Below are 19,988 nucleotides of genomic sequence, written 5' to 3' on the forward strand. Positions count from 1 at the left end.
GTCTTCGGATACGAGCTCTGGAACATGCGACACAGGAATCAGTGGCATGGTGTCGAGCTAAACCATCGTGGCATTCGCTGAGGCGATATTGCGGGGGAGAGACCCTCGGATCTTGAGTCTAGACTTTGGAACTACCAAGCTTTGGCTCGGTATATTCTTGCCGGATACATCTTCCAATGTAGTTGTTTCTAAAAAAAAATATGGATGACGCAGGTGGCAGGGAAATTTTTGAGACGTCGCTCTTGAGTTGTCAGCACTCAAGAACCCTTTTACGTACTATTACTATCATTGCTTGTACCGTGGTTGGGTCGATATAAGAGGCTGTCATTTCCGCATGGGATGTTAGGTTCGCTAGACATGTTCGTTGCTGCCGTTCTCGTATACCAGCGAGGTGCCATCCTGGAACATGGCGAATGGTGGCGAGTTCATAGCGAGGAACCTGAGTCAATGACTCCTTCTTTTCTATGTACATGATAGATCGTGTCAATGGTTTGTCTCTCAATGCTGTGCTCACCTGACTGCCTCTTGTCTCCATTGGCCGTCGTTGATGAATGTACTATTTATAGTGGTTCTAGGCGAGAGGGTTCTTACGTGAAGACTGCAAAACCAAGGCAAGAAGCTAAATTACGATACTCTAAACTCTAAACTTGTGGTTTATAGAAGGCAACCGACATGAATGGCTAGCGTGAATCATCTATCGCGAGACATGAAGAAAATCTACAGATGCATCTTCGATTGTTCCGGCTCACCGATCAACTCCAGAAAACTCTCATGAACCTCATCAGTGAGGTCACTGGCCTGCATGCTCCTGCCCTTCGCCTCAAAAGCGCGGCGAGAGCACTCTCTTGTAATCCCGCTGCCTGCCCAGGCTGCAAGCAACAAGGTTGTGGCAGGGGACATTCTCTTGTCCGATGACTCAAGCTCCGCCTGAATGTCCTGCTTACTTTGCGCCTCCTTTTGGTTATCTTTTTCACCGGAATCCCAAAGTCCGTTATGATAAGCCGCTCGCCAGGCCAGCAGCGTGCCCAACGATCCAGTGAGCGTGTCTCCCTGGCCTCCACTGCGCTTCAATCCTCCGACGATATCGTTGACGATGCTCGTTACACCGTTTGAGATCACATCGTGCGGTCCCTTCTGGATTATCGTCACACCACCAAGAGCTTGCGACAACTTCTCACAGGCTTCGGTTTCTCGACTGGTCTTGTCACCGCCATCTGACTCGATCTGCGCCATGCTGGGAACCTCGATATTCAACGCCTTGGCCAACCGGCTGAACTCGTTAACGTTAGGCGTCAATATGCATTCCTTGTATCCTTTAACAAGATCCGGTTGCTCTGTGACAAGCAGCAGTCCGTCGGCATCTAAGACAAACGGTATTGAGCGGGACCGCGCCTCCTTCAAGACCTCTGTGACCACTTTCAGCGTAACCCCGTCACGGCCCAATCCCGGTCCCACTACTAGGGCATGGAGGCGAGATAGCATTGCCACGATGGGGCTAGCAAGCTTAAGCGCATCAATCGAACTGGGGTCCTTTACAGACTCGCTACTTGGTAGTAAAGGATGAACCATTAGGTTCGGGGAATAAGACTTGATAACCTGCATAGACTGGTGAGTCAAGGTATTCAACGCATAAGCCAACTGAAATGGCACAGCATAAGCTTACAGTAGCTGCAGATCGTTCACAAATAACATGACTCTGCTCTTTGTCAGGAACCATCGCATGAATGGTGAGATAGGTTCAGGCGGCCTACCATATCGCAGCCTACAAAGCTTAGTCAACGTAATCACCCTCATGGCCATTACTTCAGTCACATACCTAGTCGTGCCGAAGCCATGGAAGAGAAATATGGAGCTCCTGTGTAACTTGACCTGGGTCAATACGACTTGTACGTACTCGCGCTGGAGGAGTGGGCATACTCTAGTGATCCTCCAATAACGGCAACCCGTCCATGCTGGCCTGCGCTTACTATTAATACAGAGTTCTTATGCTATGGTACGATAACATGGATCGCCAATTGTGGACTAAGGAAGACTAACCTTTGTGGAATTTCTCCAGCATAGGCGGCACAATCTTGCGTACCTTACTGAAGAGAATCTTGGGCGAAGTGGTTATATGATGAACATCCATGATAGATTATATTACAGAAGCTTGCTATTCAATTGAAAAGAGTCAACACATGGAGCAACAGAGAGGATGTTGATCATAGAGGAGAGAAGTGTAAGAGAGCAAGAGGTGAGGTGCAAGAGAAGCAGCAAGCACTAAGAGGACTATGGCCTGTGATGTCACCGCCTACTAAAGTGGGGCTGATCCGGCGATAAGAATCCTGTCCATGGATTCCAGTTCTCATACAAATTCAAATAAGCATAACATGTAAGAATGACGCCTCTCTCCACCTAGTAAACAGGACGCAAAACACCGGCTAGGGTTATGGAAGGGAAAAACAAGATAACACTAAGAAGAGCAGCGTTGCCGCCCTATCTATCAACACCATGACGCTCGCTAATGCACAGAAAATATATCATAAACAGAAGTTGCCCTGAGAGAGAAGAGAAACTAGGAAATAAGGGGGAAAAGAAGAGATGTCATATGTAATGCACCCTCGGGTATTTCTCGCTGATGCTCCGTTCCAAGCCAAAAGAAAAATGTGCCGAAGAAGTTGAACAAAAATTACTGACAAAGAAAAAGCGAAATGAAGGGAAAAGACTGCGTTATAGCCTCAGCGTCGTCGGGATGCCAATGTAGAGAGCTTCCTCTGGCGCTCCAGCTTCGCTTGCTTGGCTGCAAGTTCCGCGCGCCATTCTTCTTCATCTTCTTTCCTTGCAACTGCCAATGCGGCTGCTTCTTCCTCCTCCACATCATTAAATCCGCCTTCCATATCCGATGATGCATCGGAGTAGTAATCGTCGTAGTCCTCTGCATAATCTCCCTCGTCTTCTTCGTCTGTTCCAAGATATTCGTCCATCCTAGATCGTTTGCTCGCTCGAGACTGTGCTTTCCGGTCGCTTGGATTGCTTCGAGCAGGTAAGCCAGCCGTACCTCTGTATTCCGGCGCCGCAGATGGTGTTGGCCTTGCAGTACCCTTGTACGACAGCGCTTCAGGCTCCCGCTTCCTAGCAGGCTTTCCATCACTGGCTTTGCTACCTGCTGCTGGACCAGACGTAGTGCCGAGTTTTTTTGCCGATCGTGCATCTTTTTCCTTCGCTTGTGCTTCCATGGCTCGTTTCTTGCGTTCCATCTTGCTAAGCTTCTCTTTAGGTACAGCCTGATGCTTGAACATGCCCGCTTGCGTTGGGGCTTTCTGCTGCAGTTCCTTTGCTTTTGCCATTATCTCCGCAAACGATCCCTTCGGGGGAGGCTTTGAAGACACCGGAGCTGCTTTTTGTGATGCCGATGACGTTGATATACTGCTCTTTACGGCGGGCCTCGCAGCTGATGTAGTGGTAGAACGGGGCTTAGGAGTTACAGCCGCAGCCATTGGTCTAGAAGGTGGTGGTCTGCTAGATACCTGGGTAAGAGGCTTCTGAGGACGTTGCAGCAGCTCCTCGGCCTTGCGTTTCGTACCTGCAGCATTACTTGTCCGCTCGGCGGCATCGCGAGGGGTCGTGATGGGCCTGCGAGCCTCTGACTTGGCAGTTGACGAGGAGACGGGCGCTGATTGTGTGGTAGAGACTGGCGGTAGGGGAGACGGTTTGCCCGTCTCGATAGATGAAAGAACGGAATCGAGGAACTGCCTCATAAATCAGCGAAACATCACCAGAATAACGGGATCAGGCACTCCTACACTCATCTTGGCGCCTAAGGCAGATATAAATGCGCAGGTCTCGGTAGCAGAGAAGAAGTGATGCGGGCAGATTCACCGTCGGTGGTTAGTGTGACGGATTAACTTCATGACTTCTTCTGTGGCAGAACCTGAAGTTTTAAAGCTCGAGACTTCGAGAATAGCCGTCTTCTCACCCTAGCTCAACCAAAGAAGCTGGGTTGAATCAAAGACGACGCCGAAGCCCTGAGATACACAGAGAATAGACTGACGATGTCGTTAGGACGAGAGCGCCGGCGGTTTAAATAAGTTACAGCGAGTCGCCATCCTGTCTTCTAGAAGCGACTGATCACGTGCCTGACCAAGTCATCCGGAAGGGTTCCCTTAGTAAGAATGCTACCCTCCAAGCATGCATGCGCCACAGGCTCGCTTAGAGGGAGCCTGGGCCACCAGCCACAACCACCAGCCGCAACGCACTTTTCTTGCGTTTTTGGCGATCCGAATCTTCGACTTTCCTCCATCCACATCGCTAACCCTCAGCGAACTCGACGTTTCAGTCTCCGCCCAACTTGCGGTTAAATCGATTGATTCTCTTGTTCACATATTAAACCAATCTGTATGTTTTATAACCTACAGCATCGCGCTGCGCTCTCGATGATCTTGTTGTACCCGGCGAAAGTTCATTTTCTGACAAAGTGATTCTTGTACAGATTCAAAATGAAGCACCTTGCCGCTTACCTCCTCATTGCCCTGGCTGGCAACGCCACCCCCTCCGCTGAGGACATCAAGAGCGTTCTCTCTTCCGTCGGCATCGACGCCGATGAGGAGCGCCTCCAGAAGCTCATCTCCGAGCTCGAGGGCAAGGACCTCCAGCAGGTTCGTAATACGTTGGGTGATAGAGATCTACAGGGCGCTTACTGACCATCTACTCACTACAGCTGATCTCTGAGGGTGCCGAGAAGCTCGCTACCGTTCCCACCGGTGGTGCTGGTGGTGCTGCCCCCGCTGCTGGCGGTGCCGCTGCCGGCGGTGACGCCCCTGCCGCTGAGGAGAAGGAGGAGGAGAAGGAGGAGTCCGATGAGGACATGGGCTTCGGTCTCTTCGACTAAGCGTCTTCACTCGTGCGAGCATCGAAGAATATGTGATATCTCGTGGGGGACCAGAAATCTGGCAGTCATTCGCAGTATTGGGAGGGAAATGGCCCATTTCGGTCAAGTCTGTTTGTCTCAGGCTTCTCTGATGCAGTTACGAATTATGCATACGTGAGCTGAAAAGCTCCTTGATAGCCAATACAGATTATCTGACCTCCACGAATTATTCCATATCACGTAGATGCGCGTAAGCCGACTAGCTGTCTATCAGGTATCAATTATGGGGCGCGAAATTGTATTACGCGCATTAAATACATATGGGAAACCTAGCCACTTGTAAGCCCCAGTTAATCAGAGCGATAAAACATATGGTTAAACAGCCAATGATAACGGCCATAATCTCCAACGTCCATTTAAATTTCCCGATCGGGAAGTATAATGTAGGGCTAGCGGCAGATAACCCTATAGCCAGGAATCCACAACGGGTCTAGTTTCTAGGTTTACAACCCTAGCCGTCGCTTAGACGAATCTCAGCCCACCTCCCAACCGCAGCGTCGAGCACAAGAGTTGGCCCGACGAACGTTTATCAGCGACACGCCACGACAACCCACTGTCCCTTCGCTTTTCGAGTGCTGTTCGAAAAGCGACCTTGAGAGGAACACCCGCAAAAATGGCTGACACCGAATACGTGAGTGCATATCCGTCTGGCATGAGTAATCTTACTTGAAAGACTTTTATACTAACGTGTATTTGTATTAGAACGCTGAGGAGGCTGCCGGTACGTTGACGAGAGAACCCTTTCCCTTCCCTGCTACCCGATTGAGAAATGCAAACCGTTTTGTGGAATTCGTTTACGATGGGGCGTACGGATGTTTGGATATAAATGGATGAGCTTTGGAGCGAAGGGGGCGAAAATGAATCCGGCAAACGCGATGCAACGGGAAATCACCGAGGAATCCATCGAACAAGGCGCTGACTGGTTATCGGTTTACAGCTATCAAGGCCAAGAGAACCTTCCGCAAGTTTTCCTACCGCGGTATTGACCTCGACCAGTACGTGACAACTTGAAGAAACCCCGGAACCACCTACTCCCGACTCCGAATGAGCGATATGACCGATGGCATCTAAGATACGATTGTTTATCCTCGTGGGAGTCGGGTGTAACGGATGGAAATGTTTGCAAAGGCGCCGTTTCTGACATGGACGTATCACAGGCTCCTCGACCTCTCTTCCGAACAGCTCCGCGATGTCGTTCACGCCCGCGCTCGCCGTAGGTTCAACCGTGGCCTGAAGCGCAAGCCCATGGGCCTCATCAAGAAGCTCCGTAAGGCCAAGCAGGAGGCTAAGCCCAACGAGAAGCCCGACCTCGTTAAGACTCACCTCCGTGACATGATCATCGTCCCCGAGATGATCGGCTCCGTTGTCGGTATCTACTCCGGTAAGGAGTTCAACCAGATCGAAGTCAAGCCCGAGATGGTTGGCCACTACCTTGGAGAATTCTCCATCTCCTAGTACGTTCTGCACCCAGTTCTATATTCTTTTTCGTGAAGAATCATAGTCTAACAACCACACAGCAAGCCCGTCAAGCACGGTCGTCCCGGTATCGGTGCCACCCACTCTTCTCGTTTCATTCCCCTCAAGTAAAGAAGAAAAGCTTTCTGGAGTGTCGCGTGGAGGATTGGGCGTCCGGTTGTGTTGGGAGAAGAAATCAAAAGCGATGGATACCATTTGTGCCTATTTGGGTTCATCCAACTTGTATGTCAAGTGCGGGTCAGCTGTTTGCATCTCAATATAAAGGTCTTGTCGGCATGTGAACGAACCACGGATTCCTACTCCCATGACGAGGAGATCTTCAGTCCTTAGCCCTAAAGGGACGAGGCAAGACCACCTGTTCCCTTCCCTACTTATCTAGGGAACGGGGTCTAATTTAACGATTTCTTTTTCTTTCACATAGATTGTTATCACTCGTATCTCGTATGAATTTTTTTTCGTTAAGTCTTAGCCGCCGTAGCTCTGGTGTCTTGGTTGCATTTGGCATATATAGTCAACATTTTGACATATATCCATTCGATACAACTTCCACCCAGCACCCAATATCTGCTTTTAACGCAAGCTGCGCTTGGACCCCATACTTATGCCGGCACCTAAGTTACGAAGCTAATGCCGGGGCAAACTGGTCCCCAAGCTAAAGGCACAGAACCTCCCGCGAGAAAGCCGATCCACATTAACACTCCTTCTCAAGCACCATATCGACAATTAGCTCAACCTTCTCCCACTCCTTCCGTATATCATCTCCCCTGTCCTTCGGTTCCTTACCCCCTTCAAGCCTTTCATTCACATGATTAAATAATAACCTGACAATCCGCTTAAAGCTCGGCACTGTACAAGCCTCATCCTCCAGCTCCACAAGCCGACTCAAAACAGACCAAGCAAGCAGCATAGGCTCCGTTTTCACACCCACCAACCTAAGTAAACTAGCATCCCCATCCGCTCCATCATCCAGGAAAACCGCCACCCTTGCCAGTACATACCCATGCAACTGACGAACAGGATGCCGCTCATCCTCATAAACAACAGGATCCACACGCAGGTACCGCACAGCAGCCTGAACAAGCCCAGAGCTGAAATCCTGGTCTGCCAGCAGCGAGGCAATCAACTCATCTCTCAGCGAGATGAGAGGCTGCTCGGTAACGGGCCAAGGGCCAATCTGTCGTAAGCGCTTAATGGATGATTGGAATCTCTCGGCCGTTTTCTTGGGGTCAGTTGCCACGGCTGAGGAGCATTCGTCCAGAAGCTCGTAGATTTCTGTTTCTGCACTTTCGATGGCGGAATGGTCATACTGTGATTCTGGACCCAGGAAGCTGTGTTCTGGCGCTACGAGGTCTTTTGCGCATTTGGCGCATTGGCAGTCGAAGTAGTATCGCTCGCGGAGTTCGGAGCGGCGGAGCCGGACTGGGTTTGTGGCGTCGACATAGGAGATGAAGATTTGCTCGCCTTGTTGGATGGGGCGGGTGGCTTTGATGTAGAGGTTGTCGCCGTCGAAGCCGACGGCGGCGTTGTAGTTGCAGCTGTGGTTGATGAGGGCGGCGTAGGGGTGTAGGTAGAGGCCCATGCGGTCAGAGACAATGCTAGTGAGGTTGAAAGAGTTTAATTCCAGCTTGGTTGATAGGTCAGTGACAGCTTGGGGACAGGTACGGTGAGAGCTGGGGCTGAGATGGCTTGCTCACTTTGGCGCCGAAGGCGGATATCGTTTCTTCCTTCATGTCTGTTCCGGAGTAAGCCTTGACGGCCTTTGAAGATAAGGCGATACGCTCCCATTGCTCGGGGCTCTGGTCACGGATTTCTGAGATGTGAGTCTCGAGTTGGGAGAAGAGTTCGAGTTCCTCGTTGGTGTATTTTTGACGCTCACTGCGCACGATCATCCGTAAAAGAGCCCGAGCATTGCTCGGCAAAATGCGAGGGTTTAGATTCTTAAAAATTGCACACTCGTATGCGTGAGCAAACTTCCAATCCTTCCTTTGGCATTCCTGGTATGTATGTCAGTGGCCGGGTGTTGGATTAATGTGTAGCTTGGAGTATAGACCTTGTCACAATACTTCACCACTTTGCACCCGGTACAGTTTTTCAAAGAACCACCATGGTGGACGGGTTTGCTCCCAAAGCATCCTGAACATGTGTCACTCAGTCGCGGCGTGTCTAACACAGCTACAAAAGGGCTGGTAATATGCAAAACATCCTCCCCAATTTTGATGGTGTTTGAAGCAAAAAGACCTCTTCCCAAACCTCCAGGTGCTGGACCTGGTGTAGCTTTAGTGTGTACGGAAGGGAGAAGGGTTTCTAGAGACATGGTATTCCGGGCTTATTCAGCAATAGTCTGGGAGACAGTCAACTAAGTTGCTATATATACTTGTCTCCTTTGGACCCATAGCAGATTGAGATAGTAGACACAGCTAAAAGGTGAACCTGGGGCAATCCCGCGATGCTTAGTCAGTTCATGTTAAAGGACCGTTGAACGACTCCCCAATTGGGACAATACAACAAGACTACCAAGAAGGCATGGTACAGAGGAGAGAGGTATTGATCACATAGTTCAGAAATACTATACACAAGTGAATCGTAACGATCAATTCAGAAGAGGGGCATGGGTGCTTTTCTCGCTCAAGCACAAAGCCTGCCTACTGGGAGGAATCATAAATGGGTAACAACAACAAAGAGAAACAAGAAGTTCCACCGAAGTACATGAGCATGGCCACCTTTCCCGTCAAAGGTGGCCTTGTCAAGGCCAAATAAAAAGTCTATCAATGTAGAGTAGAGCCTTCTCCACTACGCCAAACCAGACGGTTATTCCGTGCCTTGAAAAAAATAACAACATCAGGTAATTATTAAGTTGACAAAAACTTTTGTTATAAGATCGCAATGCTGATTTACAGAAGCTTTCCGCCGGCGAACTCAGACCAGCTGCGGACCTCAGAAGGAATACCCTCGGCACGGGGCAGCTTCTCGCTCATGGCCTGGGCAAAGAGGAGAGCAGTCTGCAAAGGAACATAATTAGCATCAATGAAAAGCAGGCAGAGACGTTGTGTGTTTGACATACCTTGGTCTCCATGAACAGAGGAACGCCGAAGTCAACGGCGTTACGTCTCATGACGTAGTCCTCATCAAGCAGGGTCTTGCCACGGGTCTTAGCAAGGTTAAAGGTACCACGGATGTTATACTTCTCGAAGACCTCGCGCAGTGCACGCTTGTCTTTCTTAGGGAACTCGATCACCTGCACGGAAACACTTTCCTTGGCAGTGGATTCGATGTGATCCTTAACAGAGGGGCTAGCGGCAAAGAACTTGTAGCCCAATGGCTGAAGATATTCAACAATCTTGGCCAAAGCGGGGTTCTTGATGTCACCACCAAGAAGGATACCCTCACCGGGCTCGGGGACACGGAAGTTCATGGTGGACTGGAGGGATGCCCAGTAGGCGTCAACCAAGTCCTTACCGAAACAAGCAATCTCACCAGTACTGGACATCTCGACGCCAAGGAAGGGGTCAGCACCAGCAAGACGAGTCCAGCTGAACTGAGGGACCTTGGTAGCGACGTAGTCACGCTTCTCGGCCATGGGGTCTACAGGCTCGGGAACGTCACGGCCAACAAGGGCCTTGGTGGCAGTATCGATGAAGTTGGTGCCCAGAACCTTGCTGACGAAGGGGAAGGAACGGGAAGCACGCAGGTTGCACTCAATGACCTTCAGCTCAGGCTGGGCACCTTCCTGGTCGGCCTTGATAATCTGCATGTTGAAAGGACCAGTGATGTTCCAGGCCTTAGCAACCTTCTCGGCTATCTCCTTGACGCGGCCCATGACCGACTCATCGAGATAAGCTGGGGGAAGAACAAGAGTGGCATCACCAGAGTGAACACCAGCTGGCTCAACGTGCTCACTGACGGCATGCAACAGGAGCTTACCATTAGAAGCAACAGCATCGACATCAATTTCCTGGGCGCCTTCAATGAACTTGGTGATAACGACAGGGTGGTCAGGGGAAACAGCGCTAGCATTAAGAAGCTTCTCCTTGAGCTCATCCTGGCTATAGATGACGTTCATGGCAGCACCAGACAGGACATAACTGGGGCGGACCAGGACAGGATAGCCAACAGACTCGGCAAAACGCTCTGCATCAGCAACCGAGGTGAGTTCCTTCCAGGCAGGCTGGTCGACACCAATGCTATCCAGGATCGAAGAGAACTTGTGACGATCCTCAGCCTTGTCAATATCAACAGGGTCAGTACCAAGAACGTGGGCGCCACCGGTCTCCTGCAGGCGAAGGGCAATGTTCTGTGGCAGTTGGCCACCGACAGACACAACGACACCACTGGCAGTCTCAAGTTCGTAGATATCCATGACACGCTCGTAGCTGAGTTCTTCGAAGTAGAGCTTGTCAGCAGTGTCGAAATCGGTAGAGTAGGTCTCAGGGTTGTAGTTGATCATAACGGTCTTCTTGCCCATGTTCTTGAGAGAAAGGGTGGCGTTAACTGCACACCAGTCGAACTCGACAGAACTTCCAATACGGTAGACACCGCTTCCCAAGATGATAATACCATGGTCATCGAAAGTGACATCATGGGAAGTAGCGTTATAGGTAGTGTATAGGTAGTTAGTGTCTGCGGGGAACTCAGCAGCAAGAGTATCGATCTTCTTAACCCATGGGGTGATACCGAAGCTCTTTCTGCGAGCACGGACATCGTCCTCGGACGCTCCGACAAGGAGGGAGATCTGCTTGTCAGAGAAACCAAGCTTCTTCGCCTTGAGCATGGTCTCCTTCTGGATGCCGAAGAGGCTGCCAATTTCCTTCATCTCATTCTGGCAGTCAACGAGGTTCTGAAGCTTGTAGAGGAACCACTTGTCAATCTTGGTCAGTTCATGAACCTTATCCACCGAGTAGTTCTCGTGGAGCATAGCCTGGCCGACAGCCAACCAACGGCGATCGGTAGGGTTCTTCAAGACATCGTCCAAATTCTCGAACTTGTCACCCTGGAAACCAAGGAACTGAGGGTCAACCTGACGGATAGCCTTCTGGAAAGATTCTTCGAAAGTACGACCAATGGCCATGACCTCACCAACCGACTTCATAGCGCTTCCAATATCCCGGTTGACATGCTGGAACTTGCTCAAGTCCCACCGGGGGATCTTGGTAACAATGTAGTCCAAACTAGGCTCGAAGTTCGCGGTAGTGGTCTTCGTCACAGCGTTGGGAAGCTCGGGCAGAGTATGGCCCAGACCGATCTTCGCAGCGGTGTAGGCAAGAGGGTAACCGGTAGCCTTAGATGCCAAGGCGGAAGAACGCGAGAGACGAGCGTTGACCTCGATCACACGGTAGTCCAAGCCATCAGGTTGCAAGGCATACTGCACGTTACATTCACCAACAACACCCAAGTGGCGGACGATCTTAATGGCAGCCGTACGAAGCATGTGATACTCCTCGTCAGACAAAGTCTGACTGGGAGCAACGACAATACTGTCACCAGTATGGATACCCAGGGGGTCGAAGTTCTCCATGTTGCAAACAGTGATACAGTTGTTGTCAGCATCACGCACAACTTCATATTCAACCTCCTTCCAGCCTCGGAGGGACTTCTCGACCAAAATCTGAGGAGCAAGGGTCAAAGAGCGGGATGCCAGGTTCCTCAACTCCTCGGGGTTGTTGGCAAATCCAGAACCCAAACCACCAAGGGCATATGCGGAACGAACGATGATGGGGTAGCCAACTTCCTCGGCAGCCTTCAAAGCCTCATCAACAGTGTTGACAGCGATGGACTCGGCAATGGGAATGTTGATCTCGTTCAGTGCCTTGGCGAAAAGATCACGGTCCTCACTAGTCTCCAGGGTCTTGATGCTCGTTCCCAGAACCCTCACACCATAGCGTTCGAAGATACCCATGCGGTTCATCTGCACACCCAGGTTCAGAGCGGTCTGTCCGCCGAAGGAAAGGAAGATAGCGTCCGGTCTTTCCCTCTCAATGACGTATGTGACATATTCAGGAGTAACTGGAAGGTAGTAAACTTCATCTGCGAGCTTGTGATCGGTTTGGATCGTTGCGATGTTAGGATTGATCAAAACGGACTCCACTCCAGCTTCCTTAAGAGCCTTCAGAGCCTGGGAGCCTATAATGTTCGAAAACCAACGTTAGTTGCCGGTATTATGGTATAACATTCCAACCGTGCCGACTGGGTCTCGGTCGTCGCTGCGCTCATTTCCAACCATTTGATACAATTCCCCCGTGCCATGGTTTAATAGGTACTCGCACGAATGCAGAGAACATTCAATTGGTGCAATGAATAGACAACAGTCGAGGCCGTTTCGGATAATATATATGTACTAGACTCTATGACTTACCGGAATAATCAAACTCTCCAGCCTGTCCGATACTCAGACCACCGCTACCGATCACAAGGACCTTCTTCACATCGACCAGATTGCGACCTGGCTTTACGATGCCGCTGGCAAGGTAGCTTTCAGCGGAGGGAGCATTTGTCGACTCCGAGGCCAGGCGGGTGATAGCACTCGAGAAGGAGCGAAGTTGCTGTGGTCTCCATGGCGAAGGAGTCTTCTGCTGCAACCGGAGACTTGATGCCGCCGAGTGGGCAGTAGTCTGGGAGGAAAATGGGCGCAGAGCAAGTGTGGATCGGCGAGATTCAGCCAGACAGCGCTGACGCAGGAGGGAGGCCGTGGCCTGCCCGCAACGAGTAGAGAGAACCATTGCGCACGGCGCTAGTATGGGAAGGGAAAGGGGAATCTAAGAGTCAATTCCCGGAACTATCCAAGACGACGTATGGACTCTACTGCCGTTGATCTGTATGAGTCTGCCTTTGTGGCACCCTGTTGTCCCACTTTATGCCACACACCCAGTCAACAGGGGAGGACTAAAGACAGAACGGGATGAATGGCCAGGGAGTTGGGGAAGAAAATAGAGTAGTCAGAGGGGAAGAAGTTAAAAGAAAAGACGGAAGGCGGAAAAGAAAGGTTAAAAAGGTCTTGGTTGGGCGATGAGTCAATGCAGTCCAGTGAGCACTTCTGGAGACACCAAGAAACCAGGATAGACGACATGGAACCCCCCGAAAACGCGAAAATGCCCCAACCTCCAGGCCGATAAGAGCTCCGGTGTGCGGAGCCAGCAGCTTTTTTTGTCTTTTTTCTCTGTCTCTTTTCCCCATCGGGATGCGGAAGAGCCACCGCCTGATACTGCCACCAATCAGCGGTCCATCCAAGGGCTGCGGTAAGTGCAGGAGATCATAAAGACCAGAGCTGCAAAGGACACTAGACACACTAGTTCCTGACGGCGCTAACTCCTTTCCGCCTAGTTGTATGAGTCAATGGCCTACGATGGAGAACCGGGTATGGGGACGCTGGATCTTGAATAATGATAACTCATAATGCCGTCTGAGATATTGAAGATTATAATTTATCATGACCCATTGCAATTGACCCTCACCATCAATGGCTTGGTTGACCAGCCAAATCCTCCCCTCAATGGCTCTGAAAACCATGGCCAATGGCTGTCAATCCTCGCACAGAAAAATTTTTTTGACTAAATTGCAGATCAGCCCTCTTTGCAGGATTCTATCAGTTGAATTGGTGTCTCCGCTACTCCGTACAGGGCGCTCGCTACCGCGCTAATGGCAGCTAAGCACGGGAACACCGGCATTCGGAGTCCCCACGTTATCTCTTGGAACCAATGTTGGCATACATTGCCACAAGTCCACCCCTACGATTATTTCCCATCGAATTATGATTTCTTTGACAAGATAAGATGTACTATCTTAGTTCAGGGTTGTGACTAGCTTAGGTTATTCCATCTAATGGCTCTATCGGTCCGTAACTCCTATTTGTCCATCAAGCTTAATCCATGGTCCTTTAGCCCTTGGTCTCGCGCGCGACCTGGGTGACTCTACCTCATCTTCATCCACCTTGTTCCGCAACGCCTCCTCTAGATCCTGGTTCACTATATCATAGACTTCTTGCAACACCTGCTCCGCTTCTTGGGCGGTTTCGATACCTTCTTCCAGGCTGCGTTCTACATTTTCCCGCTCACTCGTCCCTGCCGCTTCCGATGCAAAGGCCCATGCTTCAGCTAGTGCAATAACCTCATCTGGTTTAACTGGCTCCACTGGCGTACCAGCATGACGGGCGTTTATAGCCGCAGCCGCATGTTTAAATCGTGGTTGTCGAGCAAGCATTGGGTATTCCGGAAGAAGGCGACTTTCATCACTCAGCCGATTCAGGATGCGCAGAGTCGTGGATTTTTCTTTTGCGAGAATTCCAGTCAGCTGGAACTTCTGTAGAGCTAGTGCCCGTTGGCATTTTGAAAGTGGGAGGAGTTGTTCATCGGCGAAAGATAGGACATCCACTGGCTCTAAGGTGGGCGTTTCCTCGGAAGTAGATTTTCGTTTCTCTGTAGGGCGACTTTCAGGTTTCACAGAGCTGGTACCGATGGGTTGGCACGCCCTAGAGGCTGCATCAAGAAGACGCTTGCGAGCATCAACGTAGGCGGCATACTGTTCTGCGATCTGTGCTTTCTGGTCTTCCAGCAAACGAGCCGACTTCTCGATTTCCTCGGGAGGCAATTCCTGCACAAGATCATCCTCATTATTCCCAACACTCACCAGCTTTTCCTCGACCCATTGTACCAAGACATCTCGGGTTCGCTGTAGTGCAGTGGCCTTCGCGCCAGAGGCAATCCCATCGTTGTCAGAACCAACCTCGGTCTCGTGCTGCGCCTTCAGCTCTTCAAGTAGTCTCTTTTCTCTCTCTAGCTGGTTCCTCGCGCGTACCACAGCCCTTTCAAGATTATGCATCAAGCCTTCGATTCCATCCTCGGGGGTGCATCCATTTTGACCTTCTTCCAAATCTGGCGGCAGGGCAGGCTGTTGGCTGCGACATCCTACCCTATCGAAGTCCTCCGGTTTCATTATATCTCGTTTTTTAAGCTCTTCCAGATAATGCTGAAAAACTTGGAGCTTCGCATGTTGGCGACGGTTGCGGAGCAGTTCAAGATAGGCTTGGAGTTCTGAGTTGGGATCAACGGGATGTGTGTCGACGCCACCATTAGGTTGACTCTGGGGCATTCTGGAAGTATACCTCTCAGACACCGAACGGTACTCCTTCCTTGCATTCACATTTGCCTGTAATGCTTGGAGGTATTCCTTTCTTAATCCCGTCAATTCTGACGGGATACGCTTGACATCGACAACAGCATCTTGAGGTACGCATAACGAGAGATGAGATCGGGCATGGATATTTGGATGATCTGGGTTATCATCGGCAAACGTAATTTGTGACCGGAGGTAGGAGGTTAGGACTTGTCGGATGCGTAGGGCTTCCTGGCGACTTTTGATGTAAGGAGCAAGCGGTTTTGCGAAGGCAGGAATGTGCGCAGGGATAGCGGAGTCGTCATTAGGATGGGCCATGGACGGGAGTCAGTATGGGCGGTGGAGGTCCAGCGCCGAATCTGAAACGTCGAGGTGGAAATCAATTCTTGTTGACAGTCCTGATATCTAGTACCCCGGATTCAAGTTGTTTGTTTCTCTTGTTTGCTTGATGATCCCCCTCGATATTAGGTAAGCCAATGCCCACGATTCAGAGATTCACGTGATTGATGGCCAAGGTTTCGGGTGTTTGCTGCATACAGAATGACCGCACACATTCGTACTACTTACGTTGTATAAATTCATCGAATTATATGGGGTTGTGGAGCGATACGGTGTGAGGTGAATTGTTCTAAATTAAGAAGCCTTCTCGCCTCGCAGATGTGCGGTTGGTTTCAACATGCTCGAGAAAGGAAAAGGCAGACAAAAAAATATATACATCAACGACTTTGAGAATCACCCACTTTGGTTGTCTAATATTAGCAGTAAGGTCATCCTCACGAAAATAGACCCCGGTACCACCGTACCCCTCTTCTCTGGAGATAATTGACTGTAAACAAAGGTTACGCTCCAGATTAGTGGATTTTGGCAACCAACCAAAATCAATAATTGTGCTATGGTTCGGATCTTCGGGCAACGGTTTCAAGGATCCTTAACCCTTGTCGTTTCATTGTTTCGTGCCAATGAGTGATTAAGTAAAGCTTCGGAGGAGAATTATAGAAATACTACTAACTCTTACACGACCAAGAATCGAGAACTGGCGCTTCTTCCATCATCAGACAGGCGGAAAACATTGCCAGAGCTCGATGTTGCATTGTTGATAGGTCTCATGCATGTACACTGTTACTAAGGTATTTGGCTGGGAATTTTTTCTTCTGTAGTCCTAAAACAGTGGTCCTGGGGTTTGGTATGCTTTGACCCTTTGGAATCCCAATCAAGGGGGGGAGGGGATTTCTCTGGTCGTCAATTTTCATATATAGTCAGTCTCTTTGCTCTTTTCTTTTTGAAAGGGTAATATCTACCCCCTTCGCTTCTACCTGAATGAATTCATCGTTCAACTTTCTTGTCCTCTTTCTATCCCTCCCAATTTCGTGATCCATCACAATCCTTTGAAAAATGGCACCAGACTTGGCCTCCGTGTCCATTTCTACTCCAAGATCACGGCCCCGAGCTGCAACGGCGATGCAACCAGTCACTACACCGTCGGCCATCTCTTCTCGACGTCCGTCGCAAGTAATGAGTCCTCCTGCTCTCCCACTTGCGCCGGTTGTATATACAGGGAGTTCTGGGCCTGGAGGCAATGATCATGGCAGCGTAAGATCGGCGTCCGGTAAGCTGCCCTTTTTCTCTTTAGATTGGAACACTCCAGCTGAACTACATCAAGGTCCACTGAGACATCCAAAGCCTCTTACGCCGTCCGACATCCACTCCATGCTTGAACAAGAACAAGAGGCAATGGTATTCATTTTTCGCAGCCCATAAAGTCGCATATCCGTACTGATTTGAGCTCAAAGGTTAATCGTCTATCAAGAGAGCTGTCCCTCCTACGACAACAAACAGCCTCGGTAGCATCGACAACTTCCTCAACATCTACCACCCTCAACGACCCGTCAGATACCCTGCAGGCTTCCTCCTACTTATCTTCCTCAACGCACCCCACTGCATCACGACGCCACCGTTCCTCGTCAAGCTTGAGCTCCTCATACATCCCAACCGTCCAGGGCTCAAGAGCAGGAAGCGGTGCTGCGATCACTCCATCGCGAGATGTTCCTTTGTCGTCTGCCCGTCCGGGTCGGAGTCGAGAGCCATCGTTTACCTCTTCACGACAGTCAGAAGGAACGCTGCCACTGTCTCCTGCATCAGCACAGCAGTCACAAAGTGACCAATTCTCGAATTATGTGTCCGGACCGTACCCGTTCCCCCATCGTAACTCGCTCTCTCAGCAACGGTCCCGAACTACTTCCATATCCCGCCCGGATGAGATAGCACGGCAACGAGGGGAATTGGAGATACTCAAACGGGAAAATGAAGGACTCCGGCGGCGTGTTCGAGATCTCGAGCTCGTTCTTCGAAAACATCGTGAACGGGAGCCGGATGCGACAGCTCAAGTAATATCCGGATCCATTACAGCTATTACAGATGCATTGGATAAAACCTCTGTAAAAGCAGGGGATGGCACCAATTGAGGCAGTGAAGAGACCTTTGTTGGGTGATTATCTATTTAGATAGGGAGGAGGGTCCTAGATGGATCCAGGAACAGGTAATGGTTTTCGATAAGTGCTTAGTCTACTCGCTTTCGCTCGCACCTTTCCTTCTACTCAATTTGCTATTACCCGCCGACCCGCTATTCAAGAATAGCCATACTACTTTTTTTGGTCTTTTTTTTTTTTTTCTTTTTCCCGGAAAATACTTCTGCCATCTAGCACCAGCCATCCACATCATAGTTACTCGCCGTCACATGTTGATGACGACTCCCCACTGTGGCTGTGCAAGGTGCCCCTCTCCCACACGTCATCTGTGGCTCGACTGCTGCGCCAAAATAAATACTCCTGAATTGTTCTCCCCTGGGCAATTATTTCATACCTCTCGATTATTTCAATTGTACCCCTCTTGATATACCGATCCTGATATATCTTCCACTTAAAACCACATTCCATCGTCACCATGTCTGAACGCAGCACAGTCCATGTCTCGGGCATCGCGTCCAACACTTCCGAGAAGGAAGTCCAGGACTTCTTTAGCTTCTGGTAAGAGCACACTCCTTATGTCTCCAGGCCTTCGACGGGACTGACCATTCTATAGTGGCAAGATTACCTCCATCTCCGTGACCCCCGTCTCTGGTGAGCCAGATGCTCCCAAGTCCGCCACAGTGACTTTCGAGAAAGAAGCGTAAGTCTTACCCCGCACTCAATCGTTGACTCTTATAGTCCACCCATGCGAGCTTTGAAAGATGATGACCTTGAATGAATTACGCTGACTATGGCTTTAGAGCTGCCAAGACTGCCTTGCTTCTGGATCAGACCCAGCTGGGAGGTTCTGCAGTGCACGTCCAGGCTGCCCAGACTCTCGACGACATCGCCGGTTCCCAGGCAGCCAGTGCAGGAGAGGCTAGGGACGAGAACCACCATGAAATCGCGCAGGAAGACAAGCCCAAGTCCCGAATTTTCGCCGAGTACCTTGCTCACGGCTATGTACTGAGCGACAACGCAATCCAGAAGGCTATTGCCCTCGACCAGAAGCACGGTTTCTCCAGCCGCTTTACCTCGGCTCTGAGCAACTTTGATCAGAAGTACAAAGCCACGGACCGCGCCAGAGGAATTGATGAAAGCTACAAGCTGAGTGACAAGGCTGCCACTGGTTGGCATGGTCTTCACTCATACTTCGAAAAAGCTCTTGGCACACCCTCGGGTCAAAAGCTTCGCGATTTCTACGCCCAGACCGATAAGCAGGTGCGAGACATCCACACTGAGGCCAGGCGCTTGGCGGACCTGAAGAGTGGTAAGACTACTCATGAGGGTGAGGTGCCGGCTGCCGGCGGTGCAGAGGCCTCTGGTGCCGTCCCCGCAACTGCTGCTCCTGCGGTTCCTGCGGCTCCTGCTGCCCCAACTGCCCCCGCTGAACCTGCTCCTGCGGTGAGCCAGCCCGCTGGAACCGCGGCTCCTGCCGAACCTAAGGCATAATGAATTACGATGTACTGAATTTAAACTGGGATGCTTTCTGATTTGTTCTGCTGTTGTCTCCTGTATTCTGGTGTGCGTTTTTGAACAGGCTGTCTGGAACAGGCTTTTGTCAAATACCTACTACCCTAATCAGTTCTTCTTCGAATACCACTGTGCTTAGTACCCAGCTGCAGAATGCCAATGCAATGATCTACAGAAATAACGATTCATGCAAGGCCTACGAATCACAGCAAAGTAGACATAGTACAGATTAAACTTATGTGGCAGAAGTACAATAAATTGAGTACCTTATGGCCCTTTCAATATGGAACCAGATTTAAAAGTTTAAAACAGACATGCACACACACAACTAAATAGAGAAAAGAAAATCAAAGGAAGAAAGTAAAAAAAAAAAGCTCTTTCTAACACAGTTATTCAATATATTCACTGTAAAACCCAGTCATGAAAATTACAAATATGTAAACAACATCATACATGATAAACCCCATTCAAAACGAAAGGTCAACCAGTCTATTAATTCCCCGGCCCCTTCGCAAACTTCTTCGCCT

General features: G+C 50.1%; 8 protein-coding genes across 8 annotated transcripts; 3 read left to right on the plus strand and 5 right to left on the minus strand.

Moving 5' to 3' along the window:
• Window positions 1-299: 299 nt before the first annotated feature.
• Window positions 300-2,217, minus strand: BDV37DRAFT_264090 (ATP-dependent (S)-NAD(P)H-hydrate dehydratase). Its single transcript, XM_032083631.1, has 6 exons — window positions 2,038-2,217; window positions 1,918-1,957; window positions 1,817-1,863; window positions 1,752-1,762; window positions 1,664-1,696; window positions 300-1,596 (listed from the first exon to the last, which is right to left on the minus strand). The coding sequence occupies exons 1-6, from the start codon at window positions 2,126-2,128 to the stop codon at window positions 718-720; spliced, it is 1,101 nt and encodes a 366-aa protein (XP_031935451.1). The 5' UTR covers window positions 2,129-2,217; the 3' UTR covers window positions 300-717.
• Window positions 2,218-2,717: 500 nt separating this feature from the next.
• Window positions 2,718-4,845, minus strand: BDV37DRAFT_276365 (uncharacterized protein; the record flags this gene model as incomplete). The annotated part of the gene is made up of 2 exons (XM_032085551.1): window positions 2,718-3,698; window positions 4,738-4,845. 2 exons carry the CDS (start codon window positions 4,843-4,845, stop codon window positions 2,718-2,720), a joined length of 1,089 nt encoding a protein of 362 aa, XP_031935452.1.
• A 537-nt stretch (window positions 4,846-5,382) lies between these two features.
• Window positions 5,383-6,880, plus strand: BDV37DRAFT_264096 (40S ribosomal protein uS19). The gene is made up of 5 exons (XM_032083632.1): window positions 5,383-5,537; window positions 5,609-5,627; window positions 5,844-5,901; window positions 6,064-6,360; window positions 6,424-6,880. Exons 1-5 carry the CDS (start codon window positions 5,520-5,522, stop codon window positions 6,491-6,493), a joined length of 462 nt encoding a protein of 153 aa, XP_031935453.1. The 5' UTR covers window positions 5,383-5,519; the 3' UTR covers window positions 6,494-6,880.
• Window positions 6,881-7,073: 193 nt separating this feature from the next.
• BDV37DRAFT_288792 (S-adenosylmethionine-dependent methyltransferase) lies at window positions 7,074-8,514 on the minus strand (the record flags this gene model as incomplete). Its single annotated transcript, XM_032088325.1, has 3 exons — window positions 7,074-8,006; window positions 8,077-8,376; window positions 8,446-8,514. 3 exons carry the CDS (start codon window positions 8,512-8,514, stop codon window positions 7,074-7,076), a joined length of 1,302 nt encoding a protein of 433 aa, XP_031935454.1.
• Window positions 8,515-8,792: 278 nt separating this feature from the next.
• On the minus strand, window positions 8,793-13,469 carry BDV37DRAFT_264100 (carbamoyl-phosphate synthase (glutamine-hydrolyzing) CPA2). Its single transcript, XM_032083633.1, has 3 exons — window positions 12,732-13,469; window positions 9,444-12,499; window positions 8,793-9,381 (listed from the first exon to the last, which is right to left on the minus strand). Exons 1-3 carry the CDS (start codon window positions 13,093-13,095, stop codon window positions 9,274-9,276), a joined length of 3,528 nt encoding a protein of 1,175 aa, XP_031935455.1. The 5' UTR covers window positions 13,096-13,469; the 3' UTR covers window positions 8,793-9,273.
• A 684-nt stretch (window positions 13,470-14,153) lies between these two features.
• BDV37DRAFT_264101 (uncharacterized protein) lies at window positions 14,154-16,192 on the minus strand. Its single transcript, XM_032083634.1, has one exon. The coding sequence runs from the start codon at window positions 15,800-15,802 to the stop codon at window positions 14,201-14,203; it is 1,602 nt and encodes a 533-aa protein (XP_031935456.1). The 5' UTR covers window positions 15,803-16,192; the 3' UTR covers window positions 14,154-14,200.
• A 684-nt stretch (window positions 16,193-16,876) lies between these two features.
• On the plus strand, window positions 16,877-17,946 carry BDV37DRAFT_288795 (uncharacterized protein; the record flags this gene model as incomplete). The annotated part of the gene is made up of 3 exons (XM_032088326.1): window positions 16,877-17,090; window positions 17,145-17,218; window positions 17,275-17,946. The coding sequence occupies 3 exons, from the start codon at window positions 16,877-16,879 to the stop codon at window positions 17,944-17,946; spliced, it is 960 nt and encodes a 319-aa protein (XP_031935457.1).
• A 478-nt stretch (window positions 17,947-18,424) lies between these two features.
• On the plus strand, window positions 18,425-19,440 carry vip1 (putative actin cytoskeleton protein (VIP1); the record flags this gene model as incomplete). Its single annotated transcript, XM_032088327.1, has 3 exons — window positions 18,425-18,507; window positions 18,563-18,649; window positions 18,750-19,440. The coding sequence occupies 3 exons, from the start codon at window positions 18,425-18,427 to the stop codon at window positions 19,438-19,440; spliced, it is 861 nt and encodes a 286-aa protein (XP_031935458.1).
• Between the last annotated feature and the right edge of the window lie 548 nt (window positions 19,441-19,988).

Source organism: Aspergillus pseudonomiae (genome assembly GCF_009193645.1).
Source record: "Aspergillus pseudonomiae strain CBS 119388 unplaced genomic scaffold BDV37scaffold_129, whole genome shotgun sequence".
In the NCBI taxonomy this organism is placed as follows: Eukaryota; Fungi; Ascomycota; class Eurotiomycetes; order Eurotiales; family Aspergillaceae; genus Aspergillus; species Aspergillus pseudonomiae.

Excerpts from the sequence above, each read along its gene's own strand:
- BDV37DRAFT_264090 (XM_032083631.1), bottom strand. The coding sequence starts at position 2,128 with ATGGATGTTCATCATATAACCACTTCGCCCAAGATTCTCTTCAGTAAG. Across the intron at positions 1,958-2,037 it reads GCTGGAGAAATTCCACAAAG|GCCAGCATGGACGGGTTGCC; the intron begins GTTAGTCTTCCT and ends TAGTAAGCGCAG. Across the intron at positions 1,597-1,663 it reads GTGAACGATCTGCAGCTACT|GTTATCAAGTCTTATTCCCC; the intron begins GTAAGCTTATGC and ends CAGTCTATGCAG.
- BDV37DRAFT_264096 (XM_032083632.1), top strand. Across the intron at positions 5,902-6,063 it reads CGCGGTATTGACCTCGACCA|GCTCCTCGACCTCTCTTCCG; the intron begins GTACGTGACAAC and ends GACGTATCACAG. Across the intron at positions 6,361-6,423 it reads GGAGAATTCTCCATCTCCTA|CAAGCCCGTCAAGCACGGTC; the intron begins GTACGTTCTGCA and ends ACAACCACACAG.
- BDV37DRAFT_264100 (XM_032083633.1), bottom strand. The coding sequence starts at position 13,095 with ATGGTTCTCTCTACTCGTTGCGGGCAGGCCACGGCCTCCCTCCTGCGT. Across the intron at positions 12,500-12,731 it reads TGGAGAGTTTGATTATTCCG|GCTCCCAGGCTCTGAAGGCT; the intron begins GTAAGTCATAGA and ends CGAACATTATAG. Across the intron at positions 9,382-9,443 it reads CTCTGTTCATGGAGACCAAG|ACTGCTCTCCTCTTTGCCCA; the intron begins GTATGTCAAACA and ends GTTCCTTTGCAG.
- BDV37DRAFT_264101 (XM_032083634.1), bottom strand. The coding sequence starts at position 15,802 with ATGGCCCATCCTAATGACGACTCCGCTATCCCTGCGCACATTCCTGCC.